Source organism: Gymnogyps californianus, chromosome 2 (assembly GCF_018139145.2).
Source record: "Gymnogyps californianus isolate 813 chromosome 2, ASM1813914v2, whole genome shotgun sequence".
NCBI lineage: Eukaryota > Metazoa > Chordata > Aves > Accipitriformes > Cathartidae > Gymnogyps > Gymnogyps californianus.
In genome coordinates, this window is record NC_059472.1 from 141,536,818 (window position 1) to 141,556,321 (window position 19,504).

The 19,504-nt window shown below is 36.4% G+C and overlaps 1 protein-coding gene across 1 annotated transcript in view; it reads right to left on the reverse strand.

The window, feature by feature from the left end:
* VPS50 (VPS50 subunit of EARP/GARPII complex) overlaps window positions 1-19,504 on the reverse strand; it is a 97,786-nt gene that overhangs the window by 50,679 nt on the left and 27,603 nt on the right. Inside the window, exons 10-15 of the mRNA XM_050891692.1 lie at window positions 19,293-19,335; window positions 16,129-16,227; window positions 14,737-14,877; window positions 9,390-9,525; window positions 1,290-1,381; window positions 455-549 (exon numbers count right to left, since the gene is read on the reverse strand). Of these exons, the coding sequence (XP_050747649.1) occupies window positions 455-549; window positions 1,290-1,381; window positions 9,390-9,525; window positions 14,737-14,877; window positions 16,129-16,227; window positions 19,293-19,335 (606 nt within the window). The remainder of the gene's footprint in view (window positions 1-454; window positions 550-1,289; window positions 1,382-9,389; window positions 9,526-14,736; window positions 14,878-16,128; window positions 16,228-19,292; window positions 19,336-19,504) is intronic.

Consider the following 19,504-nt stretch of genomic DNA (forward strand, 5'->3'; position numbering starts at 1 on the left):
TAAGCAAAATAAATGTCTTTTTGAGATCCCATTATGCAGGGCAGGCTGTACAGCTCACAGTCTGAATCCGTCATTTTATTACCAAAACAGAAGGATATAATACTGTGCAGGTTAGCAATACCACAGTATTTTACTGTTCTTGACTGAGAGTCCCTTTAAAAGCTTTTAGAAACATCAAAATTGTCAGATTTGCACATCTGAAATGTTAAAGGTGGACAATAATGAAATCATATTGCACTTAAGCACTACTTGAGCAGCAAAGCAATTTATGCTACCTCTCCCAAATACATCCTCATAAACTCCCACATAAAGAAGAAGTGCTCTTCAAACTATCAGTAGATATGAACAAAGTTGGCATCAGAATGTAAATATCAGCCTTAATTAACTGTGCTGTCTTATCAGAGTTCAAGTTTGTGTGCATGTATTAAGTGGTCTTATGACCACATCAGTATACCTGCTGATAACATCAAGTACAAATATGAAGTCATCATATTTGAAGTTAGACAGATCTGTTCCCAGAAGATATGTTTTCACCTTCAGTTGAACATCCTACAAAACACAAACAAGTTTTTGTATACTTAATACACCAAAGACAAAAAGGTGAAGGCTCAGATGCCTGGTTCACTATCACTTTTTGGTTTGTTTGCACTTATAACTTCTTTTTGAGATTTAGAGTAGAACTCCATTTTCTGTAACATGAATGATCGCTCATTGACTTTCTAAAATAATACTATAATCAGTTTCTTTAACGCTCTATAACACAAGGTCAATCCTAGATGCTTTTTTGTCACTGCAAAAACAGAGCTCTGGATGACAACTCAGCCATGTAAAAGGTTTACAGCTTTTTCATCATACATTTGGGGTCTCACTGCACATCAAACTAATCCAGCAGTCAGACCAGGAATACTGTGAAACCAGGCAGGTTCACAAGACTTCAGGTTCTCCATAGCTATGGTTATACCAGAAACATAAAGCAGTATGACCCTGCTAACAGAGAAAAGCACATGAGAAGAAAATAGATTGTGGGCAGCACACAGGTTGGGAGAAGTGGAATCAGGCCGAAAGTCAGGTTACTATGTTTTGGTATCTTGACTGAGTTTGTAAGCATAGTGACCAAGTAGTAACTGAGTCACAGAAATTATATTTCCATGGTTTTGATATATTTAGTTCAAAACAAATCATTTAAATCTCTCCAGGGATTTTTTTTTTTTTTTATAACTGTAATTAATACTGGGGGGAGTGGGGGGGATATAAATATTTAGGGGGAAAAAAAAAATAAAAAAACATACCTGCCATATTCGTGAAAGCCCATGTTCCAATTTCTTTTTTACATAGCTGCGGTCAAAACTATTCTCTTCAGTTCCAGTCACATTGCTGCCATCTGAAACCGAAGGTGAAAGGTATTGTAGATATTTCCAAAAGCCTGAAATGTATCCTAGTTTTCTACCCATAATGAAACTTCTGCATTAGCCATTACCATATTATCCATTATGCAAACTCCAGGAAAGCTCCATTGCTCTAAACTTTTGAAAGGAAATGAATAAAGCACATATAAATATTATATGCTAATGCAGACCAGGAAAGCTTCTGATTGCTTTTATGTAAGCAAGATACCTCACTCAATAAAAATCAAAAAAAGATGAGAGTAACAGATAATGATATTTCAAATACAAAAGATAAAGTTGAATGCTGAAGCGAGCACTGCTTATCCTCTACAAGATTCTCTAAGATATTCTACCTTTGTAGACAAGAATCATTAACTTAAAAATTTCAGAAGCAAGATTTTTAGCTTTCTGCCCCAGTAAATTCTGTCTGCAACTCTGAGGAAAAACACTGAAACTTTTTTCATGAACTATGGAAACAATATAGCATGCTCCTTTCTTTTTTTCCCCTCTCATACTAATCTATGCTTATGCATGAAATAACGTCAATCATATCAGGTGTCTTTCATTCTTCCAAATTACTTTATTTAATTCTAAAACCTTCATTCCCACAGCACTGGATCACCTTCCAAAAAAGCACTGTAATGCACGGTAAACTTCTCCTGTATGTGGTTCTCTCTCTCCCCATGGAGGAAATGTATTTTATTTCCATTCCAAAAAAGAGAAGGTACTATTTTATATGTAGTTTGTGAGCATACAGATGTGGTTACGCTTGCAGATTGTGATGGCACAGTGTCATGCAGTTTGCTTTACAGCCTATGGCTGACCACAGGAAAGCTCTGTCTTAGCCAGACTATACATACAAACTTTCCCCATGATAAGAAAACTCTGCTGTTCCTGACAAGAAACTATGCATGTCCTTCAAAGCCCAAACCATTTAGTGATTTGACATGAAAGATAAAAATTCACATAAAATATTACATTGGAATATTATGAAGCGTACAGCCCTCCTTCTACTCCATCATTCAAGAGGTTGCAAACACAGAAGAACTAAGATTGCCTGCAGTATCCCAGCATTGCCATGCAGCTCAGACTTGTCTCTCCATCTTTTCTGCAACCTCCAGCTAGTTTTCAGTACTTGAGAAGACTATTCACTCCCTTGTTCCTGGCCCAGCTGGTCTCATCTCACTACCTCCACACACAGGCTCCCAACTTAAAGCCATTTCTTTCCCCGATTCTGGCATTTCCTCTCAAAGACCTCCACCCAGCCCCAAGCTATCATTTTGCACGTCCATCAGGCAGTCTCATCTGTGCTGCCTAGGCTTCACAGGAGCAGGCAGCACAAAGCCCATGTCTTACAGGAACCCAGAGAGGGAACTGGGAAAAAAAAAATAAATAAATCAATGAAAGTTCCTTATGATATTGTGGGAAAGGCAGTCCCTAGCTATCATTTGGGCCTACCTGGAGAGCAACAGCACATGTCTAACGTCCTTGATTTAGACTGCGTTCTTGAAAGATGGACTCTTTTTTTTTAACCCGTTGGACCTCATGACCAGGGAGATACATCACTGCTATAATGCAAACAGGAAGGTAAAGGAAAGAGTAGAATGTTTAATAGCTACTCAGCAACTGGCAGTAGTGTCTTGGTCAGCCCTAACTTGTGCAATATGTTATTTGGGGGGATCAAAAGGAAAAAAAAATTATTTCTAGCCTCAGCAAAGAATTTGGAAGCAATCCAAGGCCATGGACTGAACTGCCTCAGTGGGATTACACGCAGCTTCCACCCAGGGAGACAGCACTAAGGCTGTGAAACACCTTCAGCTGTTAAACTGTGTGATGCTGCCAGACAGCTCAGGTGCAGCTCCAGCAGCTTTTCATTCATGAGCTGATCTCATCAATGCAGGGACAGGATTTTATGTGGTCATTCAAAACTAGCAAGGACAAAAACGCCACCTGCATACTGAATCCCTGTCACAATAGTGTTCCTTAGATGGTCACGTGCTACCAGGATCACAGTGAGAGCTAATCCTGACTGACCTTTGCAGTTCTTCATTACTAGGCTTCATAGTTTTTTTCCAGAAAGCCTCCTGGCTTAATTTCACTTTCCTCAGAGACAGGAGCAATTTTTCGTGTCTAATTTTGCTGCCTACTGAAGAAGAGTCCAGAACCATAAAGAATCTACATCTGCCTTCCATTTGCCAGCGCTAAGAAATTTTTTGTCAACAACAAAAGTGCTCTTTCCATGTCAAGCCTTGCCCTGAATCCAGACCATGCAGTCTAGATGAATACCGTGTAAATACCAGGAGCACCCTACTAACGAGCCCAGTAAGGAATGGGACACCGAATACAAGACTTGAATCAACCTTTTCAGATGTGTGCAGAACAGACCTCTGCAGCACTGTCTTGACTACTGCATATTTAAGAGAAGGAAGGAAAGAGTCATCCACTGAACAAGAATGGTTATGACTGGTATCAGATACTGACAATTCAATTAAACCAAAATACAAAAGAGCACAGCGGAGTCTGACCATATTTTCTTCAGATCATTCAGTGATCACTGTCAAGTGAGCAGAGTTTCCTTCTGTAACAATCACTAATCCTAAATAGCACTTACCAGCGTCTCATACTCCCAGACTTAGGCCAGACTGTCTGTAAGCAGAAGAGCGTAACACGCATCTTCCTTCTCCCTATCAACCATGTCTTCTGCTTTGAACTTTTTCAGAGTATGTTTCTCAGAACAAGAACTATTTGCATTTCCCGTGTAAATCAAAAAACCAATATTCTAAATATATATTATATATTACCTACTACATGAATGCTTATATAATATGCAAGCATAATAGGAACAACAAAAATATGAAACCTTTAACACCAGTAGCTCCATTTAAATTAAGCAAATGTGGGGAATATGGTTACTGAGAAGGATGTTGGCCTTGCTTAATTTCTTTCAAGTGGAGCTATTTGGTGTGTCCGGACATGTTATTAAATTATGATCTTTATCAAACACTGAGGGAGCTTCATCTGCAAGCTAGGGATTATGATAGTGAACATATGAACACTACCAAGAAGAATCTCCAAGCCAGTTAAGTTAAAATTAGTCTGCCCACAAGGCTAGACCTCAAGAATACAGAACCAGTACAATACTATATGCAGCCAGAATGTAAAAGCTCTGGTACTTTCAACTGAATAACTCCGCTTCACAATTAAAAACATAATAAAATACATTCTGGAATTTGGGCTTATCTTAGGGATAGATATTAACTTCTTGCAAGGCTGCAAAGCTGTGTTCAACTCTTTCCTGTTTAAAGTCATTGAGACTGCTTTTGCAGGCTGACTGAGAATTTACCCTAATTACTCAAAATGAGAAGATAAAAGCCTGCTTGATGTGAAAACAAGACTCAAACATAATTCCATACTGTATCTACTGTTGCAGGGCACTCAAAGAAAATTTTCCTTATGAAAGAAAAATCTTAAAACAAATATTAGCCACTGTACACATAAATTATAACTTAGTAACTGTACCTAAATATGCTCCTCTTCTCCTGAAAGCAATAATTCTGACAAATGCATTTTCCAAAGTGATTTATCATGGAAGACTAAACAAAATATAAACAGAAAGAATAACCCAACTAGAGAAACACTAAGCAGATTTATCCTTTCTCTGACTATATGAGTAAACAAAACCAGCTATCTTACTCACAGCACGCTCTTTAGAAGTTTCTGCAACCTCCTCTCTTCTATACTTCTGCAGAGTGAAGCCAAGCCTAAACGAGTCAGTATCTTTGAGCTGTTCTCAAGATTAAGACCATAGTCCTTGTCCTCACAAACTGCCATTTATGAAGGAATGGTTGGACAGACAGTGTCATACGGATGCTATTGTTCAATAAAAATCCATGCAATATTCTCCCTGGCAATCTGCCAGTGCTCCTGGTTCGTGGCCAGTCATGCTGAGAGGTCTTGTTTCCAGTCTTTTAATGAACTGCATTGCAGCTAAGTTCACACATGCAAATACGCACATGAATTTAGGATAATTTCCTTGAAAACCAAGGATTGGACGAAGGTCCACAAGCATTTACACTTTTTGCTTTGAAGAATTTGGAACAGGTAGCAGAATACATAAATATTCGTAATTTCACATAAAAATAAGAATCAGAAGCATCCAGGAGTTATTCTTCCAGATGCCTGATTTAAATACAGTAATTTTTCAGGTTTCTCAGTATTTCTCCAAAATTCATAAAGGCAGCCTTCAGTCATAACAAAAGGTTTTTGTTTAATCCTCGTTAGGCAGAGGGAAAAAAAAAAAGAAACCAATCAAATCACTGTCCTCTAGCTTCATTCTTTTAATACCAAGCAGGTCTTGCACAGAATTTATGCAGTATTATACATTGAATGTTTTGAAAATTAAAATGGTTGAAATTAAATTTACATCTTACATCATTTTCTTCTTGCTTTTCATTGAGTCTGTTACAGCTATTACAGTTGTTACCAACTTTTACCACTAGGATTACACTTGTGAAATTAGGAATTTAAATGCTATAGTGATCATTTTACTGCTCAGTTTCAGTTATTCTGTTAAATTAGTGTCTCAGGAACACATGTGAATTATACCAATGTCACAGTAAATTTTATGGTATGTGAAAATCCAGCTGAACCAGACAGGGCCTCGCACAAACCAATGCGACTTTGAAGTTCACTTTGCTTTGAGCAAAGAAGACAAAATGACCTGCACAGGTCCCTTTAGAACTCATTTTTTCTTTGATTCTATACTACAAACACAAACAATGCTTTGACTATGACCAACAGTGCAATGGAAAATTTTCCAGTAAGCAGTTTATTTTCAGGGATGAAAACCTGTATCACAACAATTTGCTGTTTACTATACGAACAACAAAATCACAGAATAAGTAGCAGTTCATTAAATGTGACATAGAACTCATTTAATGCTATGGAGTTGATACTTTTAGTTCACTATCTTCAGTATGATTAAACAAGTCCTACATATGAACACTTAATTCTATCTTTCCAACAGTATATTAGAGCAATTAGTTAAGTGTTATTACTGATGATTCATAGAACTATCAATACCATACATTTCACTATGATTCACTGCTACTGTCATAACACTTCAGCAAACTAAATCTCATTAGTATTTCCTACTTCATGAAAGGTACTACAATACGTCTCATGCTTTAAAAATTTTTAGGATTGCATTTATATCTAGAGATAATTATCTGTTTCCATTTAGTTTATTCCAAGTAAGGGTTTTTTTAGTTGATCTTAAAAAAAAAAAAATCCCCAAAGACCAGTCTACACTGTAACTGAAAGAACAACTACAAATTCTGAACTCATTTCTGGGGGGGGGGGGGGGGGGAAGCCTCAGTCTCAAAGAATCTCTCCTATAAATGTTCCAAACAAAAAAAAAGCCTGCTGTGAAAGTATTTTCTGTTCCATTTTGCTCTTCAGTCCCAAACTAGATTAATTTTCAGAACACAAATAAGCAGAATACTGAACGATATAAAGGAGACACACCTCTTTCCTCAGAAATGCAGAAGGGCAATTATTTACAAGTTATTCAAAGTACATTTTAACATCTGTAACAGGCATTAATAATCACAAATACGTGACACACCATCTAGATGAAGTGCAACCTCCTTTCCATAATCCATGCAGGACTGCTTTTGGATAAGCTTCGCTATTAAAACAGAAAGAGCTATGTAATTCATGTCTTCTAAGTCCAGCTTCTCGCTTCTACAGCTGGGTTTGTGTCCTAAGATCAAGACTCCCTTGACCCATTTAAGGTACTCTGTAAGACTGTTGACATTAACTGGCACGATGAGGGAAAAATCCTGGGACAGCCTTGAGTTCTCAAAATAATAAAAGCCAGATACACATACAACAGTTAAGACTGCTCCTTGTATTGCTCCAGTCTATGGGGTTTAACTGAGGGAGCAACTTTAGCACAATCTCCTGAACTGCCTCCATGGTTCCATCTGACACACCTGCCCTTTCCACAGGAATTTTACTCTTTGGCTTTAGCATATATCACAGCTATTAAATCAATAAATATAGAATGAGACTTCCATGTACAGGTTTAATAATTACTACAACATGAGCAATGACTTTTAGAAAAAACAGACATTTGGTACATATTTATACTCCCCCTGAAATTAAATTATACTTGTGAAATTCCCTTTTGTGTGCTTTATCATTGCTGAGGTATTTGAAAAAGTGATTCAGTAGCTCAAATATATTCTAGTTGTACATTACAGCTAAGACACAACGTCTCCAGAAACTTAAAAACTGAGTGACAGAAGATTTAGTGGATTAGTAGCAAACATACCAAAACACTCTGGCACTCATTTAAAAAGCAATGCATTTAAAATTACTCATGTGACTGAATATACCACTTTATTAGGCTTAATGGTTCCTTTAAAAGGTTTTGCAGTGCAAATGATTTTCTTTCTTCAGGATATCACAAGTAACCACACTAAGGGGAACTATTTTTAAAATTACATCTGGAGCTGAGCAAGTAGTCTGCTGTGATAATGTTTCCATGCAATAAACTCTTTCTAATACCTGCTTTATGTTGAAAATGAAAACAAGAGAAGGAAATGTAATTATCTGAAGTTTTTTTAAATTTAAAAGTAAATATTATTGAGAATGGGCAATTCACTCAAAACTTCAGAATCTTTCTTCACATGGTGCATCTCAAAATAAAATATTTCCACTCTGAACTTTAATTCTGATATATTTATAAAAACTTTCATCTGAAATAAGTTTCAACAAATCCACTTTTTTTTTTTTTTTTTTTTTTTTTTTTTTTTAAAGATTCCACACAATACGGGAAGGACACTCCGAAGAAAATATTTTCTTTAATTTTTCAAATTTAAAGTAGGAAGACAATGTTAATTAGCATAAATTTCATTCTTTTTAAGACTTAAAATCTGTATAAATCTGACTTTTGAAAGAAATCTTGGATTTCAAATACATTGTAGGAAGCACAGTGTTCCAAGATCTGTTCTTTACTTCTAATTCCAATTTTTTTTCCCTTTCTTTTTATTGTCTAAGGTAAAGGATACAAGTTTTATGCAAAGCAGGCAAGGAGGAATAACTTTAGCAGCGATCCTACAGTTCTTGTCCTCTGACAGAAGCCTCCTTTTCAGTAAGAAAAGAGCAAACCTATCTGATTCAAATAAATAGGAGTTTTGCATAAATCTTAATACTGTAAATTCCACACTCTGCCCTCTGCCAAACACAAGCATCTTGGGTTAGTGGGGAAATAAAGTCTGTCTTCAGACATTTTATATTAATTTAGAATATGTCCAGCAAAATGAACTTAGGAGGACTTAAACAGACAATAGACAAAGGTTCCGTGCTTCTGCCCTAAAAACACAAACAGGACCCACAATAAAAGAAAACCAGAATTATACTTTAAGATGAAATGTTTGCCTTTTCCTGTAAGGGTATCAAGGAAATCGTGACCGTATCTTATGATGGATTCACTAGTATAGATGACATACAACATTCAGGAAATTGGATTTCCAGAAAATCACGACGACAGATTTACAACAGATTCATTCCCTATTGTTTCAGTCACCTTTCCTAGTACACAATCCATTATCCCAATCTACTAAGCTTAATATGCAGTGAAAATTTCAACATTGGTCAAAAAAATCTGAAATTTCACATTGGTCCTATATTAAAGGGAAAAATCCTCAGATTTTGTGGTCATCTACCACAGCTGACTTCCAACTCCTACTATAAGCACTGTTTAAAATAAAATTGTTTATATCTGCAATAACGGCACATACATGTATTCATTAAAAAATGAACCTTATATGAAAACTACAAAAATCCAGTGAGGAAGTCCTTACTGCACACTATAAGCAATAACGCTGAAGGCACTGAGTCAAGACCACAAAGGTACCAACACACAAATTAACAACTTGAGCATAAGAAAAGTTATTTCCAAGTATCAGAAGTTTTGTTTCCAGTACAGTTTCTTACCAGAAGACACAGCTGCTGCTTCATCTTGGTCATGGTTCTCATGCCACTGCATCGTTCGGTAGTAACTGAGCATGACTTCCCAGAGGGCTTTGCAGAGATCAGCAAGGCACGGAATGTAGCTGTCTGATGTAATATGCTACAGAAAAACAAAACAATATTGTGAAACTTAACAATTGTGTTCGTTTTTTGCAGAGGCAAAACAAACCATACAAAAACCTCCCTCTTCATACAGCTGAGGTGCTTGATGTATATCAGTTTCCTTTTCAAAAGTATTTGAGAGCTGACGAACGCCTGATTTTAGTCAACGAATCAAATGCTGTCTAAAAGTGCAAAGTTTATTTGTTAGTGCCTTTTTTTTCCCCCCAATTGGCCCATATATTAATCACCTCTTATATTTATGGAACAGCAAGGTAGACACAGAAGTAAAGCCATACAGTCCAATGGTCAGCACATCTCACCATCAAGAGGGATGCAGCCACCCCTGTGACATGCAGACACTGCGTCAGTTCAATGATACAGATACTTGTACTTCAGTAGTACATAGAAGCCATCCTGGCTGGTGCCCCATTGGATTGAATGTTGTATAAAGAAGTAGTTTAAAAACAAACAAACAAACTTAGATGGTAGCTGTCTGTCCTGGTTTCAGCTGGCATAGAGTTAACTTTCTTCTTAGTAGCTGGTCAAGTGCTGTGTTTTGGATTTAATGTGAGAATAATGTTGGTAACACACTGATGTTTTAGTTGTTGCTGAGTAGCGCTTATCCTAAGTCAAGGATTTTTCAGTTTCCCATGCTCTGCCAGCAAGCAGGTGTGCAAGAAGCTGGGAGGGAGCATGGCCGGACAGCTGACCCAAACTAGTCAAAGGGATATTCCATACCATAGAACATCATGCCCAGTATATAAACTGGGGGGAGTTGGCCGGGAGGGGCGGATCGCTGCTCGGCCATCGGTCAGCAGGTGGTGAGCAATTGCATTGTGCATCACTGGGGTTTTTTTTATTTTTTTTTTCCTCCCCTTTTTTCTTTTTGTTACGTTCCTTTTCATTACTATTACTATTATTTTTATATTTCATTATTATTATTGTTGGTATTACATTTTACGTTAGTTAATAAACTGTTCTTATCTCAACCCACAAGTTTTACCTTCTTCCCCGATTCTTCTCCCCATCCCACTGGGAGCTGGGGGCGGAGTGAGGGAGCGGCTGCGTGGTGCTTATCTGCTGGCTGGGGTTAAACCACAACACTTTCCTACCTCCCCAATCCACCCTGCTCCAAAGCGCCAACTGTGATTTAAGATACTCATTAGGTGAAGAGTATCAATTTTATCAGAGAGACAGATACACAGTAAAAATATCTAAGATGAGATTGTCAGGTAAAGGGATGAATTCGAGAAGGGGTCTTGCTGGGTAAAGAAAAGACTGTAAAATATATTGCTTATCTGAGTGGCAATGGTAAGTCACTCTCATCTCACTTGCTGTGAAGAAGCACAGTCTCACAGCTTATAACCAAGGGCAAAGTCCAGCTGCACAAATGTGATTTCAATTACGTGATTACTTAAATGTTCTCAGAGAAGTCTGGAAGTTAGCAATTCAAACTAACACTGTTGTAGAAAACAGTTCATACTTTCCCATTGTTAATTCAGTGTCCACAGTTGACTTCCACAAGGCTAGGTAGCTTTTACCATGTGGGTACCACATGCTAACCCAAAAATGTATATCCAAGATGATATAAAAGCTTTGGCATTACAGTTACAACAAAACTCTTCAAAAATAGTTACAGCTTCTGCAACAGTGATGTCAACCACCAAAATAATCAACCATGGATTCTATAGAGAGCAAACCCTTAATCAAAGCAATCAATTCCCTCTGAACTGCATCCTCATCCACTGATGTAACTGTGGCTTTCTAAACACTGAGTGTCCTTCCTGAGCAACAAATTGCAACAAAACTTTGATAAGCTTGAGTATTACGTTTGCTGGAGAATAAACATTAGACTGGACAGATTTCTTCGCAAATGCAGGTGCATCGCTTATACCCCTCCTATTTTTCAGTTTTCAGGTAAAAAAAATTTATAAACTGCACATCTTCATTTTGTATTTAATCATGTTCTCTTGCTTCCTAAGCTTAAATAATGCTCCTGGCAGTAGCACATACCACCCAAGCCATATTCTCCTACACTCTGCTTATGATTAAGGACTCACAAAAACTGTTTTTCAGCATTAATAGATGTCACTAGTAAAAGTATCTGCAGGCCTCATATTAATCATTATGTCTTTTCAGTTTGCTTGGGTTTTTTAAAATTAATTATTATTCTGGTTCTGTTCCCTATCAAACCAGAACTGCCTCAAGGATATAAATTAGGCATCCTGGACACATCAAAAAAAAAAAAAGAAAAAGTCAAGTTCTTGGTACGTAAAAAAAGTTACAATTGAGAACACTGTTTTTTTTTTTTCTAAAATACCCTTTAATTGGACAGTTGATATACATTAGTGACTGCATTATGGAGACACTTTCATCTCAGATACTATAGACCTTTGCTAACAACGGAACAAAATAGGGTAATAAGTCCAGCATTTAAACAGTAAGTTGTCCTGCCATTTCAACAGCTGTTTCAGCAATTTTCTCTGCCAACTCATCAGCCAATGTTGCTCTTACTCTATTTCAGGGCTTTTAGTAGCTATAAAATCTAAACTTTGGTTGTGCAGATCACTATACTTGAAGACATATTGGCTTCCAGGTGGCCAGGAAGAAAGGATCATTTACTAAATACCAAGATAATTCCATTTAGGCTAAGGAAATAAGCAACTGAGTTTCTTTGAACTTATGCTAGAATAAAGAAAATCAAAACTTGAAGATGAAGCAGCTGAACTCTCCCCTGCTCCAGTAGTATTCAAAAGGAAAAAGGATGCAAGAGTTAGAGCATAGCATATCGCTAGGAAAAGAAATGCTCAACAAGGAAACAGTGACTCAGAGTGCACAGGCACATAACTTACATAAATGCCTAAGAATTACTGAAAGTATTATTCTTTTAAAAAAATCCACATTATTATAAAATCCAGTATCTGACTTCCAGAAAAGAAACAAACAAAAAAAAATTAAAACAAAGAAACAAAACCCCACTATAGTCCCCCACTACCCATGTAAAATGGAAATGAGCTAAGTGAGTTCATTTAGAAAGATTTTTAGAAACACACAACAGGAGATCTGCCCAAAAAGGAAGACTTTAATTTTATGTGACTTCCATTGTTTAATTAGAGTAAGTACTCCATAACCACTTATACGTTAAGAGCATCCTGGCTTAACAGTGTAGACAGACTGAAGAGGGTTCTCACTGGAACTAGACACAGAGAAAGAAGGCTCATATTTTAGTCTTAAACAATTTATTCCCTGACAGCTGAATGCAAGAGATGAAAATCTGTTGGTATTTTTTCCTACAGGAAGTTAGAAATGGAATTGCTATGATAGTCCAGCTTATTCAGCACTCTGATTTCACAAATGCATTGCAACAGGTAACAACCAACACTGAACAGCATAGTTTGTAACAGAGACCAAAATTTCCCATCTGCAGCCTGTCCCTAAATACCTAACTGTTACCAAAAGAGTAATGAAAAATTTAAAAAAAAAAAAAAAAAAATCAGTAAATTTCAAGAAAATTACAGCAGTATTCATAGTACACTATGGTCCCACAGTTTGAGTACCTTCCTTTATACAGACTGCCAGATTCCAGCTATTGCAGGCTCACATAACTAAAGAAGCATCTCATGAGGGTTTTGCAGAAGGAAAACCAAATAGAAATAATGAGGTAAAAATTTTGTAACCATGCAGTTAAAGCCACTCTCTTTCTGTGTATTACAAAATGTGGTATTTCCAGTGATCTGAAAGATCCTTCTGCACTGTAAAGGGTAAGGATCAACAGCAGCACACAATCCGTATTTTAGAAGATGTCAAGAGGAGCTCAGTAGTACTGTTTGTAAGTGTAAATAAATGGGCATTAGCAAAGAATGACAAACAAACTGAAGGGCATACAGAAGTATAAAGCAAAAATACTCAGAAGAAAAGTGCATTAGAAACTAAGAAATGAAAACAAAACCACCCTCTGAAGACTTAAAGCAGAAATATAAAAGGGCTGCAGTCCAGAGAACAGAGATCAGGGTTTGCTGGCTTTCTTCAACTAGAATTTTTCTCAGTAAAGTGCAAATACCACCTATCTGGAACCTTACTCATTCTGTTCATTAATACTTATGTCAATTACTCCCAATAAATTAATTTTTCATAATCCACCTTCGCTCATATGAAGGCTCTTAGATTATGTAAGCCTTTTAAGTCAAAGGGGCACCTCTTTAAAATGAAATGGTTTTCAATGCATAGATGTTGTTTACTAGTTGAAGCTATACAATCCAAGGAGATTTGAGAAGTGAAAGACCAGAAAATGGATCAGAATATGAACTTTAATCTCCTTGTGACTGTACTCTGATTTAATAAATTGCAACTGATGGGGTGGGTCCTTGAGCTGATGAAGTATGATGAGGGCTTAGCCTGCGACTGAAACAAACATCCTAAAGAACACTCAAGATAGAAACATAATTTCAAATTTTAAATCAATGTTAGAACCACCTAAAATATCTCACACTCTCCCTCCCCGCCATCGAAGTTTAAGAAAATTTCTCAGGGTGTAACAGTAAAATCACAAGCAAAAGAATTAAAGAGTGAACTGAAAATACAGTAATTCATTCTAACAACATTTAAAAAAAATTAAACAAAATATACACATGCAAGAAACTGCATCTAAAATCTATACTAGAGGAAAATACATGGTTATTCCCAGTCCGTGATCTGCCTATCATCAGGCTTTTGCATCTCAGTATTACCACTGTCCCTTATCCTGATACCAAAAGTGCAATGAATCTGATACAAAGTTAGGAGTAATGGGAAGACTCCAATGAAGTTAGTATCTTTACAAGAATCCTTACTGAAATGCAGTATAATAGAAATTGTGAATACTGCCTAAATGCACTGGAATAAAGTTCACAGGTAACAGTGATTCCAGTAACTAGCATATCATACTGAAGACATGGGAGTTTTGAAATGTTGGTCTCCTGTTTGTATTCTACGATTTACTTCTTTACATTTATTTAGATGGTGTGTACACTAACTCCAAAGTGCTAAGATTTAGTGCAATCAAAATCAGCATTAAGTTGTGAATAACCAATCTCTCAATTAGCCTATGAGTTGTATTAAGAAACTATAGTAGCTGCAGAGTTAATAACTGAGTCGCTACTTACATAAGGTTCACTTACAGCAGTGGAAAAATTCAGATTAAAGAATATACATATATGCAAGAATTACATACTGTACAGAGGTCTTTGTACTGTAACTTCTGAAACTTGGTGTCTGTGTTTCCTGCACACAGCTCCACATATCCAAGGACTACTTGAAACACAGTGTTGTGAATGGCTTGAGTGAAGTGCATATGTAACTGGTCCATTGCTGTCTGAAAGAAAAGGAATAACATAAAATCAAATAGTAAAATGCAATTTGTCACATGCCATCATCTTTCAATGTAAGTCTTTTTCAGTACTGAACACAGGAGATTGTAAGCATGGCATCCAATCTTTGTCTCAAAAATATCTAACATGGGACTTGGCAATATTACAATATGGTAATATGCCATAATCATGCCTGAGTTTCAGGTCAGGCTGTTTCCCAAGTTATGCTATTGATCCGTTGTTAATAAACTGTACATAACATTAGTCATTTCAGAAACTGAATTTTCTCACTGTTTCAAGATATGCTAATAATCATTATATATGGTATATAAGAATTGATAAAAAAATTACTTGATATGCCAGAATGAAGTTATCAGATCCTGCAGATCTGAAAATGTTCAGTTTCACTACTTGCTATTTGACATCCGTAGCTACTGACAAGAGCTGAGAACTCAATCACCCCCATAAGAAATGAACGGGCAATTCTGCTTCAATCCTATAGCAAATAACCAATCTTCTGCATCTAGTCCTAACTTGAATTAGTCAAAGAAAACAGAATGACAAATGAAAACATGAAAAGTACTGAAGACACTGAAGGTTCTTGTCATTTTGTTTAATGAGAAGGGGTCAAAATGGGAGATACTTCAATAATGATGCAACTAAATTCTTTTCAGGACAAGTTCAAAATACCTGCTTTAATAGTAATAAAAACACTACCGTGTTTAGCCTCACTATGTTATGAACACTGATCACTGACAAAAGATGCCTCCAGGACTTTCTCGTCTCCTTACGCCCCTTTACTTCACAGGAGCTTAGTACCAGCTCCCACACTTCATATCTGCTTCAGAAGGGAACGGGTTCACCGCCTTCCCAGAGAAATCATCCTAAGCCTCAAGGCAGTGCACCAACAGAAGAGAACGACATCCTATTGGAAAGTTTAGACCTACTCCGCTTTACACAAAAAAAGGCTCTAGGCACATCGAGATGTAACTTTTAGGACATGTCCACAGTATAGGTTTGACATGCCTTGTGTCATATTTTGTTCCCCAAAAAATATCTCCTCGCTTCTTCATTCCTGTCGCATTCGAGTACAATATAAAATGGGAACGCACACATACAAGGCACAGGTTGCGCACAAGTCAGTAACACGGACCTAGCTATAAAAAATAGTATTCACATGCCCAAATACAATTATGTAAAGCTTCACGCTGTTACACCACTGTTCTTTGTGACTTACTCAGAAGATGAGTACTAACCTGTGTTTTTCCAAGCAGCCTGTAAGCCTGCTGAACCTTTGTATAATGACCGACATCGAAGTTCTTGCATATTTTGGAGAGCGCTACGTCCAATTGTTCCTATATAAATGCAGGGAAAAAAAAAAAGTGTTAAACGCTAAATAAAAACAGGCCAAGTAATACATTACTTAAACAACAGAAAGTGAGGAAAAGATGTTTATTTAAACAATCTGACAATTATGCTTGTACAATAGCCAAGACTGTACATTACTGGACTGTTTTGAGGTGCTCAAACGTTACTTCTTGCAGCCTAAAGTACTTCAGTCTGAAATTTCTGTCAGCCAAACAGTTGACCACTTCCAAGAACAAGCACAGTAAAAAGTACACTACTTCGCTGAAGTCAAATTCAAAGTGATGTTTACTTTTAGAATGTCTAGCACCCCAATATGGGAGAGCTGGGATTTCTAACTTGGTCTACTCCCACTCCTAAGAAAATCCAGATCTGGGGAAAAAAATGAAAATGCTCCACAGGTGTTGCAGCTCAAGCAATTGAATTATAGACTTCTTAACCCTCTGACTGCCATCTATTAAATGGAATTAACACTATCTGACTTAAAAGTTCATTGTGAAATAAGTAATTTATGGAGTACTAACGGAGCACAATGATCAGTACCATAGGAGAAAAAAAAGAAAGCACACACATATACAATTACTAGTTCTGTCATCAGAGCTGTGTCTGAGAATACTGAACAGCTTTGCAATAAATGAAGTTCATCTATTATGTGCACTGAATGAAAAAAAACTAAAATAGGATCATATACTTAATGACTAACTAACAAAGCTTCCAAGAATTTGACCATGTAGCTTAATAACATAATTCTCACTTAGGCGCTGTAATATATTCAGAGGTACACAGCCTAACTCTAGTTAATTTTCAATCAACAATGCAAGAAAAGAAAACACCAATCAGTAACATATGTCAACATACACAGCTAGCAGATATTTTCTCTCCCTGCTAGTCACTAAAGCCATTTCAATTCTTATTATTTAAGGATCTTGCAATGTAGTCTTGCTCTTGCAAATAGAAACCACAGAAGATGGTTGTTTAGTCCCTATGTACTTTTACTTACTCCACCGGAAAATTTTCATGAATTACTTCATTAGCCACAAAATATTCATGGATTTTAATCCCAGAGATTCAGTGGGTTTTTTTGTTGTTGTTGGATTTGGGGATGTTTTATTTTGCTGGGTTTTTTAAGCAGATCAATATTTTCTTTAAGCAGAAAAAAAGAAGACTAGAATACAATAAAAAACTGTATGTTTTTCCTAAGCAAAATGGTAAAAGGACAAGTAACCTTAAGATTCAGAACTTCTTTAAACAGTTACTCAGCAATTTGAATTTCAGCCACATACTGATTTAAAAAAAAATTTTTCCTTTTCTTATTTCATGCAGAATAGCTGTACAAAGAGAGAAACAGGGATATCAAACTGCCCATGAACATAGCTCTTAAACACAGAGCATATTAATCTTTTCAGCTACATTTTTCAATGGTTCCTTCCACTATAGCCACCTTGCATTTCATTTGTAACATAGTATAAAAGTAAGGTCAATGTTAAAACCTAAATTACAAGGCAAAGAAAAAAAAAAGAAAAAAGGAATGGACATAAGCAGAGGCAGTCAACTATTGAGAAGACTCATTATCAAAATACTAATTAGTAGAATATGATTCTATATTAATTAGAGCACATATTTCACAGGAACACTCTATGAACCCCAGGATGACTTACATTACTCCCATATGCATAGACGTAATTCCAGTAGAAAATAAGATACTTTCACAGGAGGACAATAAGATATTTCTATAAATTCACAAGTAATAAACAAAAATCTTGAATATGATTATTTAGCTAGCTCTGAATTGCTTTCACCAACCAACATGGCATATTTTACCAGATTTTAGTACAAGCAGAATTTGCTCTGCAAAGCTGTTACTGGAAGGAAGTAAAGATGCATGTCTCCTTTTAAGCAACATCAATGTTTGCTCACAAGGAATAAATGGCAAGTAACTGAAAGCAACAGGAATGCAAGCTGAGTGATCTTAAACAAAAAAACAAAACAAAAAAAAAGATTAGTTTAATGGTTGGCCTATGTAAGAGTGAGAAGAAAACAGTCATTTCATTAGCTCTTTTGAACCAGCCATGCTCTGAATAGAGCATATATCAGTGAAAGAGTAAAAGAACAAAAAAACACTTTCCAAGAAAGCGAAAGTACAAAGGCATAAATGAAGGAAATTTAACAAAGTTCTAATTGTACAGGGAATTAAATAATGAGGTACGATAATACATGCACTAATCTGACCTTCTAAAGAGCACATGATCAGAGGCATAGAGAGCTGCTGGGACAGCTAATTCAGTTTCCTGCTATGCATTACATGTGTAGGCATTACATGCACTACATATGCATTATACATATCTACTTTACTAAACTTCTTACAAAAAGCTTGCCAAGTTCCAGCTCAAAATTACCTAGTAATGGAGTTAAAAGAATTCCTATTGTTCATGAACTTTTTTTTGCCACCAATTTCCAGCAAGACACCATTTTATATTCATTTGCATTTGCGCTACTATCTACCAACTTAAACTGATCTGTCTTAGTTGCATCTTTCCCAGCTATTCAAGTCTTACTAACTGTGGCTTAGCACCAGCCCTATCCAGCAGCTTCCAGTTTGCTGACCTCTAAAATTTCCAGTGAAACTGTGATCTCCTGTGTAGCTTATCCAAATCTATTGGCATGCTGCTAATGTACTTTTCACAACTATTTAGGAGTAGTCTAAAGAATTCACAGCAGTTCATGGACTGAAAACCACCATACATCTTCATCATACAGGGAGTATACCTTTGCTCCAGTACTTTTAATGTTATGTGCCTATTTTATTTGACTGCTTTACCACGTAAAGTGGGCACAATTAGTGAGCTGGGCTCATAAGTTTGATAACACATTATAGAGGATTTAGGTTAATTGCAGCACGGAAGTCTACATAGATAGCAATGACTATAGCATTCCAAAGACAGTATTTGAAAGAAATGCACACATTCTGTAATTGCTAATAACATTGTATTGGAAAGCTCTAGTACCTAGAGGTTAAATACTAACATATACTAAACATCAATATATTAATTCTTACCTCTATTTGTTCCAAGGTGTCTTGCAGTTTTGAATTCAACTCACTATTAATGAAAGAAAAAAATGTCTAAAATAAAACTACTGATCATATTAACATTTCACACCAAGTTTCTTGTTTCCAAAAAACACATTTGCCTGCTACCGAGCCACAACATAGTAATTTATCATAAATCGTTAACCTGCTGTTACTGTGTCAGACTAGCATCACCACAC